A 17,256-nucleotide genomic window follows, 5' to 3' on the forward strand; every position below is an offset into this window, starting at 1 on the left:
ATGAGTCACGCAGCAGACGGGGGATGCGGTGCTGGGGCCGGCAGCATTCCCGAGCCCGGAGCACACCCGGCGTGGGGCGATGCCAGGGGCTGCCCGCTCCCTCCGCGCTCCCCGCCGGCTGGTGACAGCTCCGGTGCTGCCTCCCAGCCCTTGGCGGCCTCCTTGGCCGCCAGCCCTGCGGTGATACCGGCTCCGGGCTTACAGGTGGTGGCTGTGCTCAGGGTGCAGCAGTAAAACAGCCGGGGCTCACCCTCTGCGGGCTTTGGGTTTGTGTCTGCCTGCTGGGAGACAGCTCCCGGGGCCCTCCCCAGCTCCCGGGGCCCTCCCGCTGCCCCGCGCTGTGTGAGCATCTCGTGAGTGGGTCCCACGAGCTGTGCTCTGGGTTGCAGAGCAGCAGGAGGGACCTGGCTTGTCAGTGCTGGACAGCTTCTGAGGCAGGAATTACTGCTGAGCAGGGTATATGGGCAGGGTAAGACAGCGAAGAAAAGACACCCTGCAGGTTTCTCAGCTCCAGGAGCAGTTCACAGGGATGTGTGGGGTTGTGGTGTTACACAAAGCCCGCTGCAGGCTGGAGCTGCCACCATGAGCATGCCCCGGGCTCTGGGTGCTGCTGGGGGCACAGACACGGGAGGGCTGGGCTGGTGTCACTGCAAACGTGGCCACTTCAGGGAAGTCTGAACACCAGGAAGACTGGCACGGGAGGGAGGAGCCCTGCAGTGACCTTTGGGTGGCAGGGAGGTGTCAAGGGAGTGCACAAGCAGAGGAACAGCTGGGAAGCACTGGGAAGTAATAAGAACACTAAGACTGGGTTGGCTTCTTTGCCTTGTGTTCTTCCTCTCCTCCCCCTTGAAGTCTTGTGTTCTGCAAAGTGTTATGGTCTGTGTTGTACCCCCAGTTACACTGTGGAACTCCAGGGGTCCAGCATGGCCTGAAAATCAATCCATTTTGGGAACAGCATATATAAAAAAATATATACTGATCTCATCTAAGGGCTGCTGGGTCTGTAGCTGACAGCAGTGCCTGCTGCTGTAACCCTCTTGCTGTAAGCATGTGCCTGCCAGGCATGTAACACTCTTTACATGGCACAGACTCACAGCCCGGGGTCCTTTCTCTCTCTGTGGTGTGCAAGCTCCAGAGACATTTGACTTGAATTAGAGGGTGCTGATTTCTTTCAATGAAGATTAATCCAGGAATGTTCCATGATCTAAGAAAAACAAATTTCTTTATAATTGCAAGTAACTGATACTTGTTTTCTTAGGGTTTTTCCCATAGATACTCATCTGTGAGTGTCCAGCTTGTGTTTGCTGCTCCCTCGATGCTGCAGTTCACGCACACCATTCCTTTCCTGAGTGGTGCCAGTGCAGGCAGTGACCCCGCTGCAAGCACAGCCCTGGGCTTTTCCATCCCACCTGCCTGCCATTTGGGCACGCTCAATTGCCTGGGAGCGATAGTGGTGTGTGGTGGGCAGGAAGGTTTCCTGTGGCTGTGGTGCCGCCTTCCTTGTGCCAGTGGTGAGGAGGAGAACCTGCTCAGACCCAGCGTCCGTGGTTGGGCAGTGGCTCTGCATGGTCTCTGTTGTCTTTCAGCAGATCTCATCAGTGTGATGTTGGGATGCATCTCCAGAAACCTTGTGGGGCTTTTTGGCCGCCACTGGCTTGTCCCACCAGGGTGCTGTGTGGCCTCAGCCTTGGCCTCGCTGGCTGCTGCAGGCAGGACACTCACCTGGGTTTCCTTCAGGGGAGGTTAAAGCACCTCCCAACATATTGTGAGTTTATCTGTTTCCAGAGGCTTCCAGGAGAGCTGCACTGCAGTTCTGAGGACAACAGTGCCATAGTGACAATTAGACTTTGACTTCAGGAAGAGCCTTGCTCTGTGACACAGCAATTTGTCTGAATTTTGGGGGTGGCAAGGATAATTGTCATGGAATTCCAGGGATAACTGCTTGGTGCAGCCACTTCAGGTGATGGTGGTGACTCCTTGTTTTGATGGGCAGATACCCTTGATTCTTCTTTCTTTTTCAAGTATGGAGATAGAGTTCTAAAGGGTAATCTGCACATTTCCATTAATTTCCTTGAGAACAAAGCTGGCTGGAGTGAGCAGCCTGTGGAAGCAGCCCCTGGTGCAGCCCTGGGATGAAGGTGCAGCAGTGGGCCTTGTTCTCACCACAGGATCGAGGAATGTTACCTGGAGCAAACATGCTTACCTAACAGGCTGGCTGTTATCTGCCAGATCCAGTTTTGCTGTGACTCACTGAACTCATTTCACCTGTCTGTGCTCCCTTGCTGGCTGTGTAACACACACACACCGTGCTGGCTGTGTAACACACGAGCTGTACACTCAAGGCAGAGCACTTGCCAGCAGTGGATGAAGTGGGCTCTCCCAGTTTCTTCTGAGGGCAGATTTGTAGGCTTTTTGGTCTGTTTTAAGGATACATAGTCTGTTTATGATACTGTTCATTAAGTCAGTTCACGTTTACTGTTAGTTTCCAACCTGTACACGTAAGGCATGTCATGGTTCACTGTTCCTGCAGTGTGTGCCTCTGTCCCTGGGCCAGAAGCAGGGACAATAGTGTCCTCATGTGCATGGGAGCAGGTGGGTTGGGTCCTGCCTGTCAGCAGCGCCACTTCTTCCTCTGAACTGTGACACAGAAGCTGTTCAGCTGACAGAAATACATGCTTTTTATCAGAGTGCATTACTTTGTCTCCCTGTCTCTTAAAAATGCGGATGCCCTGTGAAAAGCACAGGCCCATCTTGTCTAGGACAGCTCACCTGCTTGGTTGCCCAGGTGTGGCTCCTTGGATGGTGGAGCAGAGTCAGCATGGGCTGTTGGTGCCCATGTGGCCTGTCAGAGCCAGTGCTTTCCTGCACTTTATCCCAAATGCCATGGAAAGGAACAGCAGGAGTTGTGCATCCCTCCAGCCCGCCAAGGTGCGATGCTGCAGCTGTGACAGTGGCACCCCGGTGACATGATGGTCCTGGGGTTTCTGTAGAGATGAGACTCCATCAGCTCTGTACTGAGGGCATGGCCAGCAGCCCAGAGGGCTTTGGGAAGCAGTGCCATGTCTTGGGTCTGCCGTGGTACTGGTGGAGAAACAACGGTGCCAAAGGCTGGGCACCAAACTGCAAAGTTTTCACTAAGATGGGAAAGAAAAGTGGGGCTTGTGCTGTTGTCAACCAAAATTCAGAAGGTGTCAGAAAAGTGTCCTGATTTCATAGGGTTCTCAGCCTTGCAGGCTTGTTCCTGGGCCTGGAAGTGGCCGTGGCTGTGTGCTGCAGCCTCTGGTGTCAGCAGCATTTGCTGTGACTCAGAGCTTGCTTGGCTGATGCTGAGCTTTGCTGGGCTCCAGTTCTGCTGACTGGTTTTATCTCCCCCTTCCTGGTTCTCCCCTGCAGAGCCAGGGACCTGCAGAAACATAATCCAGGCTGCAGCTGCCCTGCCTCTTGGCATGACTTGTCCCCCGCAGGGCAGCCTTTGGAGTAGTAAATACCTGGAGACTCTTCTGTACCCAGCACTTTCCTGGTAGGAGCCTGGAGTGACTCCTGCGGGTGACACTGCTGCATACCAGAGTGAGACACCCAAGGCACTCCTCTCCAGGGCTGTAGCAGTTCAAGGTATGCAGGATAAGTGCCCAGAAGCGTTGCATGATTGAGAAAAACACTTCAGACCATTCAGAAAACAACACCACAGAACTGCCTCACTGTTCCTGGAGTGAGAGATGCTCTCCACTGAGCACACACAGAGTGGGATGCTTGGCTGTGCAAAGGCACACGCCCCTGATAAACTCTTGGTGCTGGCAGTGTCCCTGGTGACAGGTGGGAGCATGCAGAGGGCTCTGCCATCCCTCAGAGCCTGCTGCTCAGCGTGGTTCCGGGAGGCTGGGCCTGCCCTGCCTGCTGCAGGCCCACGCTGCCAGCCCGAGGGCACGTGCGGCTGTGCCCGCTGCTGCTGGCTGGCACTGCCAGCACTGCTCTGACAGATGGGTGGCATTTCCAGGGCAGGCAAAAGGGACGGGATATATTTAAACGCAGCAGATTATTAGGTAACAAAGAGTGCCTGGTGCTGTGTACTCAGACCGTCGAGGCCCTAAATAGCAGCAGGCCAGTGGTCAGGGGTGCTGACGCTGTTTCTGCGTCCTACCAGGACAGGATTTGCTGTTCTGTGCCGTGGCTGCCGATTTTGCTGTCACTGCCTGGGTGGTGTGGTGCCTGCTCTGGCCGTGTGAACATGCTGGCAAGCAGAGTGGTGTGGGCAGGGTGGGATTCCAGGACCCCTCGTGCTTGGGCTGTGGTTCAGATCCCCTGGGGGTTCTCAGGACTGGTTACTTCCCATGGTTTGTTCTGTCCTCAGTCCCCTTGTTAAGAGTGTGAAGAAAAAAATCCTTGAAGTAAACTCTTTAGCTCAAGGGAGCAACACCAAAGGCCTTACTGGCAGGTTGTCAGCAGCCCGAGGGCTGCACCTGCTTCCAGAGACATTTACATAAATACTTGTGATCAGTAATGCCTGCTTTAACCTTGCTTCCCTGTTCTCTCCCTTCCCCATGGGTGTAGCTGGTTGTAGGAATTCCAGGTTGGCTCCTGCACTGGTGCTGCCCTTGCTGCAGATCTGGGTGTCCTGCCTGGTGTCCTGGCTGGGTGCAGATCTGGGTGTCCTGCCTGGTGTCCTGGCTGGGTGCAGGTCTGGGTGTCCTGTCGGGTGTCCTGGCTGGGTGCAGGTCTGGGTGTCCTGGCTGGGTGCTTGCTCCGCTGTGGCCGTGTCACCTCCAGCAGCCCGGGCAGGTCCTGCTGTCCTCACCAGACCCCGGCACTGCCAGGGCTGACCATTACAGGCTGCTGTGGTGCCCCCTGCTCACAGCCTGGGTGCAGCTGTAGGGCTGTGCCCTGCTGTGTGCCTGGCAAGGCGGCGTGCTCAGCGCTCTGTCCCCGGGGCCCGACGTGCTCAGGGAGCACCGTGAGTCAGCAGGTCCTCGGGCTGGGTTTCCTCACGCACCCTGTGCCAGGGCCATTGCATTGGCTCTGGCTGCCAACCAGCAGCAAAGTGGAGCAAAAGATCTGCAGACAAAGGGCTTTTCTTTATTAATGTCGTTGAACTGAACCGCTCCGAAATTGTTGGTAGCTAAGATTTGTGTTTGCATCAGGGGATTCCTGCTGGGATTTTTGCCACCTTGTGCTGCTTCGCTTCTGCCTTTAAGGAACTGTTGATAATAGCCTGAAATATTTTGAGAAAATACAGAGAAATGCAGCTTTAAGGCTCAGCTGCTGCTTAAGCAACCTCCCTCCTATTTTGGAGTCAGTCAGATCTTTTGCTCACTCACCCTACTTGTGCTGCAGAAGTTGAATGAAAACTTTGGATTTGAGTCTCAGGCAGCACTGGGAAGAGCACTGTATGGATGAAAACCCTTCCTGATGACAGAACTTCATGTGGTGTTGTTGTGAGTGCTGCAGGGTCAGAGACTGGGGCTGCAGCCCCCGTGCTGGAGCCTGGTCCAGAGGGTGTTTCTCCAGGTGTGGGTTCAGGCAGTGTTTACCTTGGCAGCTGGCTGCTTGACCTGGCTCGTGCTCCCCAAGGGAGGCTGGGCTGTGTTTGGGCTGCTGCTGCCGCTGAACTTCAGGAAATTGTGTCGGCTGGATCTGGGTCGGTGTGGCTGTGCAGTCACACGTACCAAAGGGCATTCAGAACCAGGAGTGAGAGTTTGGTGCCTTTTTTGCTCTCTGTAGCTTTTGCTTTTGCACTACACCCCTCAAAAGATGGGTTAGAAAGTATCCCAGTAGTGGCAGGGCCCCTCAGCGGTGGCTAGGTCTGGGCAGCTCTGTGCCCTGGCCCTTTCCCCTTGCTCCACTTGTTGTGTTCAGTACAGATTGTCTTGAAGATCACTGGGGGATTGAACATAACCTGGTAATTCCAGGTGGCAGCATACGTGCTCTTCTCTCTAATTTCCTAAATACATGCTCTGACTTCCGTGTTTCAGTCGAGCCGAAGCTTCTCCTGGGAGGGGCTCTGTTGGGATGTTTCTTAGAGCCTCCTCTGAATTACCTGATTTTGGCGACTGTATAAGACAGAACACCCGACTGTCCATGTCCTTCTTCTAATCCCTTCCTTGATAAATAAGGTTTTGTTTTCCAAATATTTGTATATTACTGCGAAGACGTTGCTGCAGCACCTTTCATTGCAGCTCCTCAGAGGCTGTCAGGAGCTGGATCTGCTGAGCCTCACGGATGGTGGGTTTGGAGATATTTGATTAAGGCTGTGCAATGTCTAGATGCCAGGGCCACTGGCGCCACAGGACTTGTATAAATAAATTTTGTTTGTGCCATGTTCACGCAATTAAAGCCAGAGCCCTGGGTTGCGTTTGATGAGGTTTATTTTGCTAGTGAGGCCACACAGATTTCATTTACTTTGTCTGGTGTTCTGAAAACGTATAGGAACATACACACATCAAAGCCGAGTTTAAGAGCTTGATTAAAATCCACAGCAGTAAAGAGGTGCCCTGATGTGTTTGTATCAGTGCAGTGTCCATTGAGCTGGGATTCACTCAGGATGGTATAAAACCCAGGGTATTTTAACTTAGGGATCCTGCCCCTGCTGGTTGTAGGCTACTCAGGGAAGCGCCATTGCTCACTATGGATGTTTCTCTTCCAGAGGAGAATGAGAAGCATGAGAAGCTGTGCCTGGAGAGGGAGCAGGAGCAGAAGAAGGCGGGCAAGGCCAGCGTGCCACGGGCCAACAGCACCCTGTCCCCAGAGGAGCCCCGGAGCGAGCTGCTGGTGCCCATCTCCCCGCCGGGCCCGGTGCCCCTGCCGCCCGCGCCCCTGGCAGCGCCCATCTCGGTCATCCCCATCCCCGTGGTCACCAGCTCCCCGCAGCAGGCAGCCCAGGCCGCGCTGTCGCCGCCGCTGGTGCAACGCCACCAGCCCCTCGTGAGCACTCCCAGCGTCCCCAAGGAAGCGCCCTCGGTGGCCCCGGTGATCCAGCGGCCGCAGCTGCCGGATGGAAAAGCGGCCACGCCGCCGTCGGGCAGCCCCAAGCCGCTGCCGCAGTACGCGGCGCCGGTGCTGGCCATCTCCCAGCACCATGTGGTGCCGCAGCCCATCCAGCCCCTGCAGCCCCCGGCGGCGCCCGCGCCGCTCGGCGCCCTGAAGCTGGCACCGGCGGACGAGATGAAACCCATCGAGCTCAAGAAGAGAATTGGAGGGTGAGTGCACGCGTGTGGGTGCGTGTCCAGCAGGGACGAGCAAAGCCGCGTCTCTGGAGCGGCTCCTGCTTGTGCAAGGTTGTTGTTGGGTCAGAAATGCCAAGACCTGTGGGTATGGAATGTCTTTGAATTGCTGAGGGCAGGGTTTTTAGCTTGACAGGTTTTTATTTTCCTCCCTCACTCCACGCTGTAAGATTTTGTGTAAGGATTTTTTTTTTTGCAAGCCAGAACTGTGTTAGGAAGCAAGTCCCAGCCCTGCACGTCTGATCTCAAGTGGTATCTCGTGTTATGTTTGGCAAAAGATCACTGCTTGTACTGGTCAGGGAAATCAAAGTGTGCTGCTGCTTGTGGGAGCTTTCTTGAAAACTGGAATGGGATCTGGGAGATGTTTTCTGAGGACAGAGATCACCAGTTTCTCAGTGCTGTAAGTGCTGAGGGCCTCTTGCTTGCTCAGAATCTTGCAGCTGGAAGGGGCTGAAGGCTATTTAGTCTGCCCTCACCCTCTGAGAGGACTTGTGGCTCTGATGTTGCTCCAGGTTAGTGTTTTTCTGGCTTATTCTTAAGGACTTTGACTGGTGGAGACCCTGCCATCTCTGTAGGTGGTTGTTTCCAGACCACAGTATCCCTGTAGGGAGTCTGGTATTACTGCTTGTGGACTGGGAGAACAAACCATTCCCTTCTTTGCAGCAGTTTTACCTGTTTCCTTTGGCCCCTCAATTTTCCTGCAGCGTAAGTGACCTGGATCTGTTCAGGGTTCCCTGCTGGCTGTGCTGGCTGGGCCTCTGACTGTTCTCCTGGCTGCCTGCAGCAGGGGCATGTCTCTTGGCAGGGCTGTTGGAGGTGGTGTGTGAATGCTGTGGGGACTGGTGGAGATGTGCAGTGGACAGAAAAAAGGTTCATTGGATGTACATGTCCCAAAATGCATAGAAACAGTGAAAGTAATGCAAACAGGAGTTTGTGAAGATAAAGGCTTCAGTAAAATGCCAGTGTAATTCCTCTAAGCAGATTGAGCTCTTCAGAGCCTGTCTGCTGCTGGAAGGGTCTGTCAGTCTGGGCACGAATGAAGAGAGCCCATCACTGACGTGGTGTGGGTTCAGGGAGCTGTGGAGGAGGTTTCTGCTGCCATGGGGGTACCAGGGCAGGCTGCACACGTTTGGCTGCCTGGGCTGTGGGCAGTGGGGTGGCTGCAGGTGCACCCTCAAGCTGCTGCTGTGCTGTCAGACTGAGCTTTGCCCTGCGAGTGGGGGGCTGTGCTGCCAGTGTGGAGCACAGCATCACCGCTGCCTCCCCCAAGAATTGCTCCATAAGCACAAAAAAAATGTCTTTTTCAGCCTGTAAATGTTTCATGGGAAAATGCTGTCAAATATTTGTGACAATTTATTGAATAGTATTACCTCAATGTCCTGTATTTTCAGTCAAAGGCAGATAATTACTTTGCACAGTGTATGAAAGATACTTGAAATCTCCACATCTGCTAATGTACCTTATCACTGAAAAACTGAGCTGAAAAACTGAGATAGCATGTATTTGTTTGGCTTTTCCTAAAAATATTCCTCTGATTCAGAGAGTGGGTGGACTCAAACCCCAAAACCAGAAACTCACGCTGGTTTTTCCTTGAGCAGTGACTGGAGAATTCCTGTATTGCTTCATTCCATGTTTGTCCTCAGCTGTGTTGTTTCATGCACAGTGAAAACCCAAAGCAGTTGGAAGTGTCTGCCCAAACCCTTACACTCGAATTTGGAGCTGCACAAACCTCCTGCTGGAGTGCAGGCATAGATCAGAACCAGGTCAGAATTTGGGCTCTCTGGGTCCGTGCAAATACTTAAAATTCATAGTTTTGTCTTTCCCTGTTGTTGGTAGTAGCCGTGTCTGCATATACACACACATCACACCTGTTTGTATCTTCTGTGCACTGTGTGTACAATCCTCTGATGCACATGTAGAGTATGGAGTTTATCTTGAAACAGTATAGGCAGAAATATGTATAAACTTAATGTTAAACCAATGATTTATGCACACTTCTGCTGCTTTTGCATCTTGACATACAGACACTGCTGCAAGCACAGGTGCAAGGCAGGAGTTTTCAACCTGACACTGAGCTGATCTTTGTTCTGTTTGGGTTACAGGGTTGGGACCAGGGAAGTGCATAATAAATTGGAGAAGAACAGGTGCGTAGAAAGCCAGGGGTTTGGGTTTTTTAATTGTAATTCCCCTCCTTTTTTTGGCCTATCATCTGTCAATATTTATTTGGCTTTGGCGGGTTTTTGTTTGTTTGCTTGCTTGTTTTTTAAACAAATAACCTGAATAAAATTCTTCGTGACTTTTACTGAATCTTGCAGTATTGCTTGGCTTTCTTATAGCTCAGTTCTGCATTTCTTGCTTCCCAATATGATCTGTTTAACTGCATCATTGCATCCCAACCACCCTGATCCTGCAAAGCAGTAACAGTGCATAACAGTGTGACTCTCTTTTGATTTTAAAAAGAGTAAAATACCCCAAATGAAGGGTCAGTGTACTAATGTGAATACAGAATAAACATCAGTGTCTGACCCAAGACTCTATAAGCCTGACTAGCTAAACTGGAAGTCTGGTGGCAGTGAAAGCACCAGCACAGTGAGATATTTTATTTAAGGCTGCGCGGTGCTCCTGACAAAGCTGGGATAGAGCCCAGGCACAGCCCCTGCTGGGGTGGGCTGGGGCTGCTATGCACAGGTGTCGGTGCTTTGCTGGATTAAGGGCCCAGTTAAGCTCTCCCCTCTGCTGGAACTGGTTCCTGGTGTGTCCCCTGGCAGCTGACGACCCACCTGTGTTTTCTTTAGACGTGCACATTTGAAAGAGTGCTTTGAGACATTAAAGCGCAACATCCCCAACGTGGATGACAAGAAGACCTCAAACCTCAGCGTCCTCAGGAGTGCCTTGCGATACATCCAGGTACGTGCAGAGCTCTGGGGCTGGGGCTGGGCAGAGCCCGAGCTGGCTTTGGGCTGCAGAGAAACTCCCCTTCCCGAGTTCCAGCTTAGCCACAAATCATCCCTACCAGAAGTGGTGGTGGCAGGGAGCAGATAATTCAGATGAGCTTAGAGATCCCGGCTGGCTGAACTTCAGTTGTTTCCTTTTGGGTTCACGTGAATTTTGACATGTATGGTTTGGGGAGGTTTTCTGTTGGGTTAACCAAAAGACAGATTTCTGTAAAGATTTGGTATGTCTCAAAATTTTGGTGAGATGGAGTGATGTACATGGAGTGATGTGAGGTGGTGATGTGAGTACAAGTCTTGCTTGGAGGCAAGGAAAGCCTAGAATCTGAGGTTGCAGCATGAAGCTGTAGGTGGATGGGGCACCACCAGGAGTGAATCTGGGAGAAAGCACAGGTAAAAATCAGTTGTGTTTCTAGCTGGAGGGAAATAAGTGTTAGTGTTTGCTTGTTTGATGTTTGTGAAAGTGGTTAATAGTAGCACAAAAGAAATTGTTGTAGATGTCCCCTGTGAATATGAAATCAGAAGCATGTAATGCAAGTAAAATGCAGCTGGAAGCTGGAGGAGTTGCTGCATTTATAGTGCAAATAGAGAGCCAGTACACCTTGTACATTTTGACTGGAATAAAAGGTGCTAAGGATTGATCACAATGGTTTTTTCCACAGTAAAACGTAATCTTTTCTCACTTTGTTTCCATTTTTCCTCAGTCACTCTCAAACACCATTTCCCTCTGGTGTTTAGAATTGATTATTCACTTCAGCTTTGCTTTGGAGAGTCAGTAATGCCTCAGAATTAGATCAGTTCAGCCCTCCTCTTAGTTTTCACCAGCAGCTTCCCCAGAGAGACTTTGGCTGGGGCGAGCTGTGGCTGTACCCAGCCGCTCTCTGTGTTGCTCGGGGCAGAGGTCTGGGGCTGTGGTGGTACTGGGGCCTGGCGGGCGTCGGAGAGGATCTGAGCCTCTCTGCGTTTTGGCAGGCTGGTGGTGTGGTTTGCAGGAGGAGCCTCCCTGCTGGCCGGGCTGGGGTGCGCGCTGCTGGGCTGGGACTGGCCGGCTGTCTGTCTGTCAGTGTGCAGTCTGTCTGTCAGTGTGCAGTCTGTCTGTCCATCGGTCAGTGTGCAGTCTGTCCGTGGCTGTCTGTCCGTCAGTGTGCAGTCTGTCTGTTCATCAGTCAGTGTGCTCTCTGTCCGTGGCTGTCCATCAGTCAATGTGCAGTGTCTGTCCATCAGTCAGTGTGCAGTCTGTCTGTGGCTGTCCGTCAGTCAGTGTGCAGTCTGTGTGGGCTGTCCATCGGTCATTGTGCAGTCTGTCTGTCCATCGGTCAGTGTGCAGCCTGTCCGTGGCTGTCTGTCGGTCAGTGTGCAGTCTGTCTGTGGCTGTCCGTCAGTCAGTGTGCAGTCTGTCTGTCCGTCGGTCAGTGTGCAGTCTGTCCATGGTTGTCTGTCCGTCAGTGTGCAGTCTGTCTGTCCATCAGTCAGTGTGCAGTCTGTCTGTGGCTGTCAGTCAGCGTGCAGTCTGTCCGTGGCTGTCCGTCGGTCAGTGTCCGTCGGTCAGTGTCCGTCGGTCAGTGTGCAGTCTGTCTGTGGCTGTCTGTCAGTCAGTGTGCAGTCTGTCTGTCCGTCGGTCAGTGTGCAGCCTGTCCGTGGCTGCTCCTGCAGCCGGTGCCCGCCTGGCTGGCAGGGAAGGTCTCGGTGACCTGGGGCCGTGCCAGCGGCCGCCTCCCCGTGCGTGGGGAGCACATGGCGCGCGCAGGGCCGCGCTGGCCTGGCAGGGCTGGCAGGGCTGGCACTGACCCGGCGCAGGGCTGGCTCGCTGCCCGCGGGCAGTGACGCTGTGTGACCTCCTCACCGCGTCGCCTTCTCCTCCTCATCCTCTCTGGCAGCTGCTCAGGGAGTATCCCGAGCACTGTGTTCCTTGGCAGCACCAAAGCCGTGGGTCTGTGATTCAGTCACAGGATTCAGTTGTGCTAAAAAATCCAGATTGCTAGAAATCTGATTTGAAATTTCAGATTTCAAATTTCAAATTCAGATTTTAAATTTTTTTTTACTGCAGTTGAAATTTAGGTTTGATCTGTTTCAACAAAACTAACATGTACCATGTGAGGATGGCCACCGATCATGTGCCAGGCTCCATGTGTTTCATTCACAGGCTCAGTGTTTCCCTTGAAAAGAGAATAGGGCAATTGTACAAAAGAGATTTTAACTCTCAGGATGGCAAAGTAGTTTTTCACTAAAGGGAAATAAAAAGCTCAAGAAACTCAAACCCAAATGAGCCTCGCAGGGGAGGAGCGCAGCACCAGCCAGAGCTCTGCACGGCGGCTGTTCTGCTCCTGCAGGCACTGTGACACTACACTGATTGTTGCAGCCTCTCTTCCTACAAACTCCTTCCTTCCCCCCTTCCCAGCTGGAACTTCTTAGAAACAGGCTGTTTGTTTCCTTGGCTGGATTTAAATATTTGTATCTGCATCAAATCAGATAAGTTAGAAAGTTAAATTCTGAACTTCCCATAGAGCTGTCATTTTAATTTATCCTTGGACCTGGGCTTGTGCTCTGCAACAGTAAATTAGAATTTGCAATTAAGCACGCTGTTGCACAAAGGAAATGGGGCCCAACGCAGCTGGAAGTTAATAATCCCTTTAGCTGGTGATTCAGCCCGAGGCAGTGTGGGCTGTTGTGCTCTGGGCTGGGCAGGGTGTCCCGGTGGGTCCAGCAGCACTGTGGGCTCCAGACCCCAGCACACATCTGCAGCCAAGTGGGTTTTACACCTCGGCTCTTGTTCTTCCTTTGCTGCCTGCACAACCCGAGTGGAAATGCTGGAGGCCTCTGGGAAGTTTGTAAGATGCACGGAGCGGTGTGGAAAAAGCCACAGTGAGAATAAAATGCTGTTTGCTTTGCGAGAGCAGAGCCCTGTGCCCTGGCGTGCTCCTGGGCATGTCCCCAGCAGAGGCCAGGCCTGTCCCCCGGAGCCCCTGTGCCCTGCCCGTGCCAGGGAGGGCAGTGGGGAGCACACCCAGCCTGGCACGTGTCAGACATGGCTCACAGCCCGTGCAGCCGGGCTGGCTTTGCTTCTCTCAGAAGGATTCCTTCTCCCTAGGAAATGGAATCATCTTCTTTGGAAGCCAGCTGAAGCCCTTAAACAAGACTGCTACTCTGTGATCTCAAACTGTGCCTGTCACTGTGGCACCTGAGCACCCTCCCGTTTCAGGGGTTATTGTACATTTAGTGTCAGATGACATCCAGGTGATTTGCTCACCAGGTGACACTGGGACAGCTGGCACACAGCCCAGCCCAACCCATCAGTCTTTGGTCATGCTGCAGGTCCTGCTTGTTGGCCGGGTTCCCCCAGTACAATTGAAATGCTGAGTAGATAACAAGGTGCTTTCAAAGTCTGAGATGCAGCTGAGCTTCCCATGGCATGCAAAAAGCAAAGAGTCTTGGAAGGTGTGGAAGCAAGGCCCTGCTGTGATCCCAACCCCTGCACATGCTGCTGGGCTCTGGCAGAGGCACTGGGGGCTGCTGTGGTGCTGATGGGTGCAGAGGGCCCTGCAGCCAGGCCAGATCCTGGTGCAGGGAGGTGCTGGACTGCAGACACAAACCACAGGTCTGACAATGGTTGTGATTAAAAACCAGAACTCATTTACATTCAGGCACTGTTGTGACTGGATTATTGATCAAAATGCATAAACCCAGCCGTGCTGCTGAATCCTGTTGATTCCCACCTTGACGAGGATGGCTGTAACTTATTTTTTACTCTGTGCCAGCTATGAGGTGAATACACCCATCTTCTGTAAAACTTGTCTGGTAAGAGTGGGGTCCATGAGTAGCTGCCGTGCCTCCCTCACGTGAGCAGCATGCAGATGCCAAGCTGTGCTGCTTCATGTTGTTTACCTGACCTGATCCACTGATTCTGTCTTGTCTAATTAGCCTGAATCTCAGTGTCAGTAATGAAGGCCTCCAGCATCCATAGGCTCTGGTCATGCAACGTGGTGTCATCTGGAGATTTCAGAAAGTGATGAGAAATAAGACCTTAAAAAACCCAGTGTTTAATTCCCCACTGTTACTCCAGCTACAGCAGGACCTGTCTGCAGGGAGGCTCATCCAGGGAACCATCAGGGCATCTTTATTTGCAGAACTGGCTGCAAAACATGTCCTGTAATAGTGATTAAAAATGTCCAGCATTTGGATCTTGTTGAGTAATTGGAGGCTGTTTCTTAACCATTGCCAAGAGGGATGGTGATTTTTTTTTAAAGTATCTCACTCATTACTTGTACATGAGAATTTGGAAAGGGTGAATGGAATTGTAAATCTGTGAGTGTGTTTGTAATTGTCAGAGAATCCACACCTGTTGCACTGCTGTCATTTAAGCAGTAGTTTGAAGAAGCACTCAGGGTTGCAAAAACCAAACCAGCCTGTAAGTGGATTGCAGTGCAGGGTTTGGGAATGCTGCTGTGGTAGCTGGTGTGTTTGGGGGCTGTTGCTTGTTCTGGTTGTTCTGGTTGCCACCTGCTGTGAGAGCTGCCATGGGAGGGAGACAGCGCGTGGGCCTAACGAGAGGAGTGATAATTACAGTTTGCTTGCATGGGCCCTGCTTTATGGGTGACATTGCAGGAGGCTCCTGCCTTTGAAACACAGCAAAGGCAACCCCTGAGCCCAGCAGAGGAGCTGCAGTGCCAGCAGCAGTGCAGGGTCAGCAGCAGTGCAGTGCCAGCAGCAGTGCAGGGTGAGTGCCGCGGCACAGAGGGCAGCGTGGCCGCTGTGCCAGCAGCAGTGCAGTGCAGCAGTGCAGCCCCAGCCCCTCCTGCACGGCTCTGCCTCGTGGCTCACACAGGTGCTGAGTGGCTTTGTGTTCAGCAGCCATGTTTTGTGTCCTCCCGCTGCCACCGTGGCCCTGGCAGCGAGGGAGATGGATGGAGAGCAATCCTCGGGTGACCCAGATCTGCTCCGTGGGCCGTGGGTGGAGCTGGCACTGCCCTCCTGCCATGGATGGGCAAACAGGAAGGAAAGGTGGTGCGGAGGATGGCACCGCTGTGAGTCACCTGGACCTGCTGTGGGGAGCACTCTGTCACTGCCGTCACTGCAGAGCTGTGCTCTGGGAGGGGTCCTCTCCAGGAGAAGCCCTCCCTTGGCTCTCCCTGGACAGATCCCTTCAGGTGTGCAGCTCACCTGTGCCGTGTGCCTGAGCCAGGCTGTAGGAACAGGAGCTAAGGGGGGGCTGCAGCCAGGACCCATCCAGAGCTCTGCCTTGGCTCCTGCAGCAGCTGCTCAGGTCTGCCTGCAAGGAAAACACACAAGCACTGCAGCAAGTGGATGCAGGGATAAAGCGTCTGCTCAGAAATCTCCCCATCCCTGGCAGACAGCTCTGGCTGTGGCTCCAAGGTGTAAATCTGCCTGTTGCCCTCTGGAGCTGCTGTCCATGCATCATCACAAAGGCTTGGGAAGAGCTTTGGGGTCCTGCATCCAGCAGTCGTGTTGTGAATAATAATCCCTTCTTGAGGTGCACCATGCTTCATTTCTGTTTGCAGAAGATGATGACACAATCTCAAAAGCATATTTCCTGCAATTTTTTTTAATTTCATTTTTTTTTAAGTACTGCAGAATTAAATTTGAAATTAAAAATTACCAAGTTTTAATTTCCCAAGTTATTTTAATTTGTTTGGGATAATTTTCTAAGTAACAAACATACCATAGTGACAGCCAGCATGGAGCCAGTGATTAGCCTGGGGATGGCTCTGCTTTTCCTTGCTTTGTTGTACTGTGGGTTCCAGTTGGTTGCTGCCTTTTTGTTTGGTTTTTTGAGATTTTTTGGTGTGATTTTTTGAGATTTTTTGAGATTTTTTTTGTTCATTGTGTATTTTCTTCTGAATTTATTTTTTGTCTTCCTGATTTGGATCATCCCTCCCCTCTGCCCCAGTGACTGTTTGTACTTTGTCCAGAGTGTGGTGCTTGAGGAGCAGACTCTGACAGGTCTGTGCAAACAGCCACGTTCCAGCCCTAGTTTTGATCACAGATTAAGGCCTGATGTCTGTTTTTATCAGGAGCTGAAGTGCAGTTATCAATGTGAAACGATAAATGTAAATACCGATGCCTGCTCTCATTTTCCGTGGTTGCTCCAGGCGTGTTTCCTGTGGTGGAAGCACAAGTTCATCCCTGCCCTTGGGGCCAGGTGGGGCAGTGGTGGGTGGTGCCCACCCCGCTGGACCTGCTGAGGAAGGGTGCAGCCTGCAGTGAGGACGGGCTCCCTGCCCGGGGTCCCTGTGCCTGGGGGGAGCTCACCTCCCAGGGCACAGCAGCTCTCCTTGGCTGCTGTCCCTGTCCGGGCTTGGTCACTGCCAGGGCTGGGTCACGAGGCTGCTGGCAGGCACCCTGGCCAGCCAGGGACACTCCCTGCTTCACCTTGCAGGCTTTGCTTTGCTTTAGGTCCTGGTGTGAAGTTTGAGGTCTGGGGGGCCTGAAGTCCGTGTCCTGTGGCTCCCCATTTGCACACAGGCTGCCCCCTCTCCCAGTCCCCTGGGGACCAGTCCTGGTGACACCCTCACCCTGCTCTCCCGGCACTGAGCTCGCTGTTAACCCCTGAGGGCTTTGGGTCCAGCCCCTTGTGCTGTTAGCTTGTGTTGGGAAAGCAGGTGGTGCCGTGCTGAGCAGGGGCTCCCGTGCAGGGCTGCAGTGCAGCTGACGTGGCTGGGCCGCTGCCCCACCTGTGTGTGCACATCCGGCATCGTGCGGAGCGCATCTCCAGAGCCGGCAGAACGGAGCAGTTGCCATGGAAACCGTGCCTTTGGTTCCCGTGGCAACCAGCCGGGTTCACACACGGCTGCTTCTTGCAGACAGAGGGGCTGGCCGGCACGGGAGGAGCGGGGCTGGGGCTCTGCAGGGCTCTGGCAGGTGCTGGCACCTTGGAGGGCACAGGCAGCGGCTGCAGGGGCTGGGGACACCGGCCTGGAGCTGGGGGAGCTGGCTCCTCACCTTCCCAGCCCTGCAGCAGGTGGGGTGGGCTTGGGGCGAGTGCTGGGTGAGCAAACTGCTTGTGGCAGCTGAGGAACGTAGACAATTTAGCAGTATTTGAAGCAGGAATGCCCAGAGTTGATAGGAGTGATGGA

At 53.1% G+C, this 17,256-nt stretch overlaps 1 protein-coding gene across 1 annotated transcript in view; it reads left to right on the forward strand.

The window, feature by feature from the left end:
- MNT (MAX network transcriptional repressor) overlaps window positions 1-17,256 on the forward strand; it is a 28,346-nt gene that overhangs the window by 855 nt on the left and 10,235 nt on the right. The window contains exons 2-4 of the mRNA XM_064394829.1: window positions 6,638-7,190; window positions 9,317-9,358; window positions 10,010-10,121. Coding sequence (XP_064250899.1) covers window positions 6,638-7,190; window positions 9,317-9,358; window positions 10,010-10,121 — 707 coding nt within the window. The remainder of the gene's footprint in view (window positions 1-6,637; window positions 7,191-9,316; window positions 9,359-10,009; window positions 10,122-17,256) is intronic.

The sequence above is a fragment of the Passer domesticus genome, chromosome 19 (assembly GCF_036417665.1).
Source record: "Passer domesticus isolate bPasDom1 chromosome 19, bPasDom1.hap1, whole genome shotgun sequence".
Taxonomy (NCBI): domain Eukaryota; kingdom Metazoa; phylum Chordata; class Aves; order Passeriformes; family Passeridae; genus Passer; species Passer domesticus.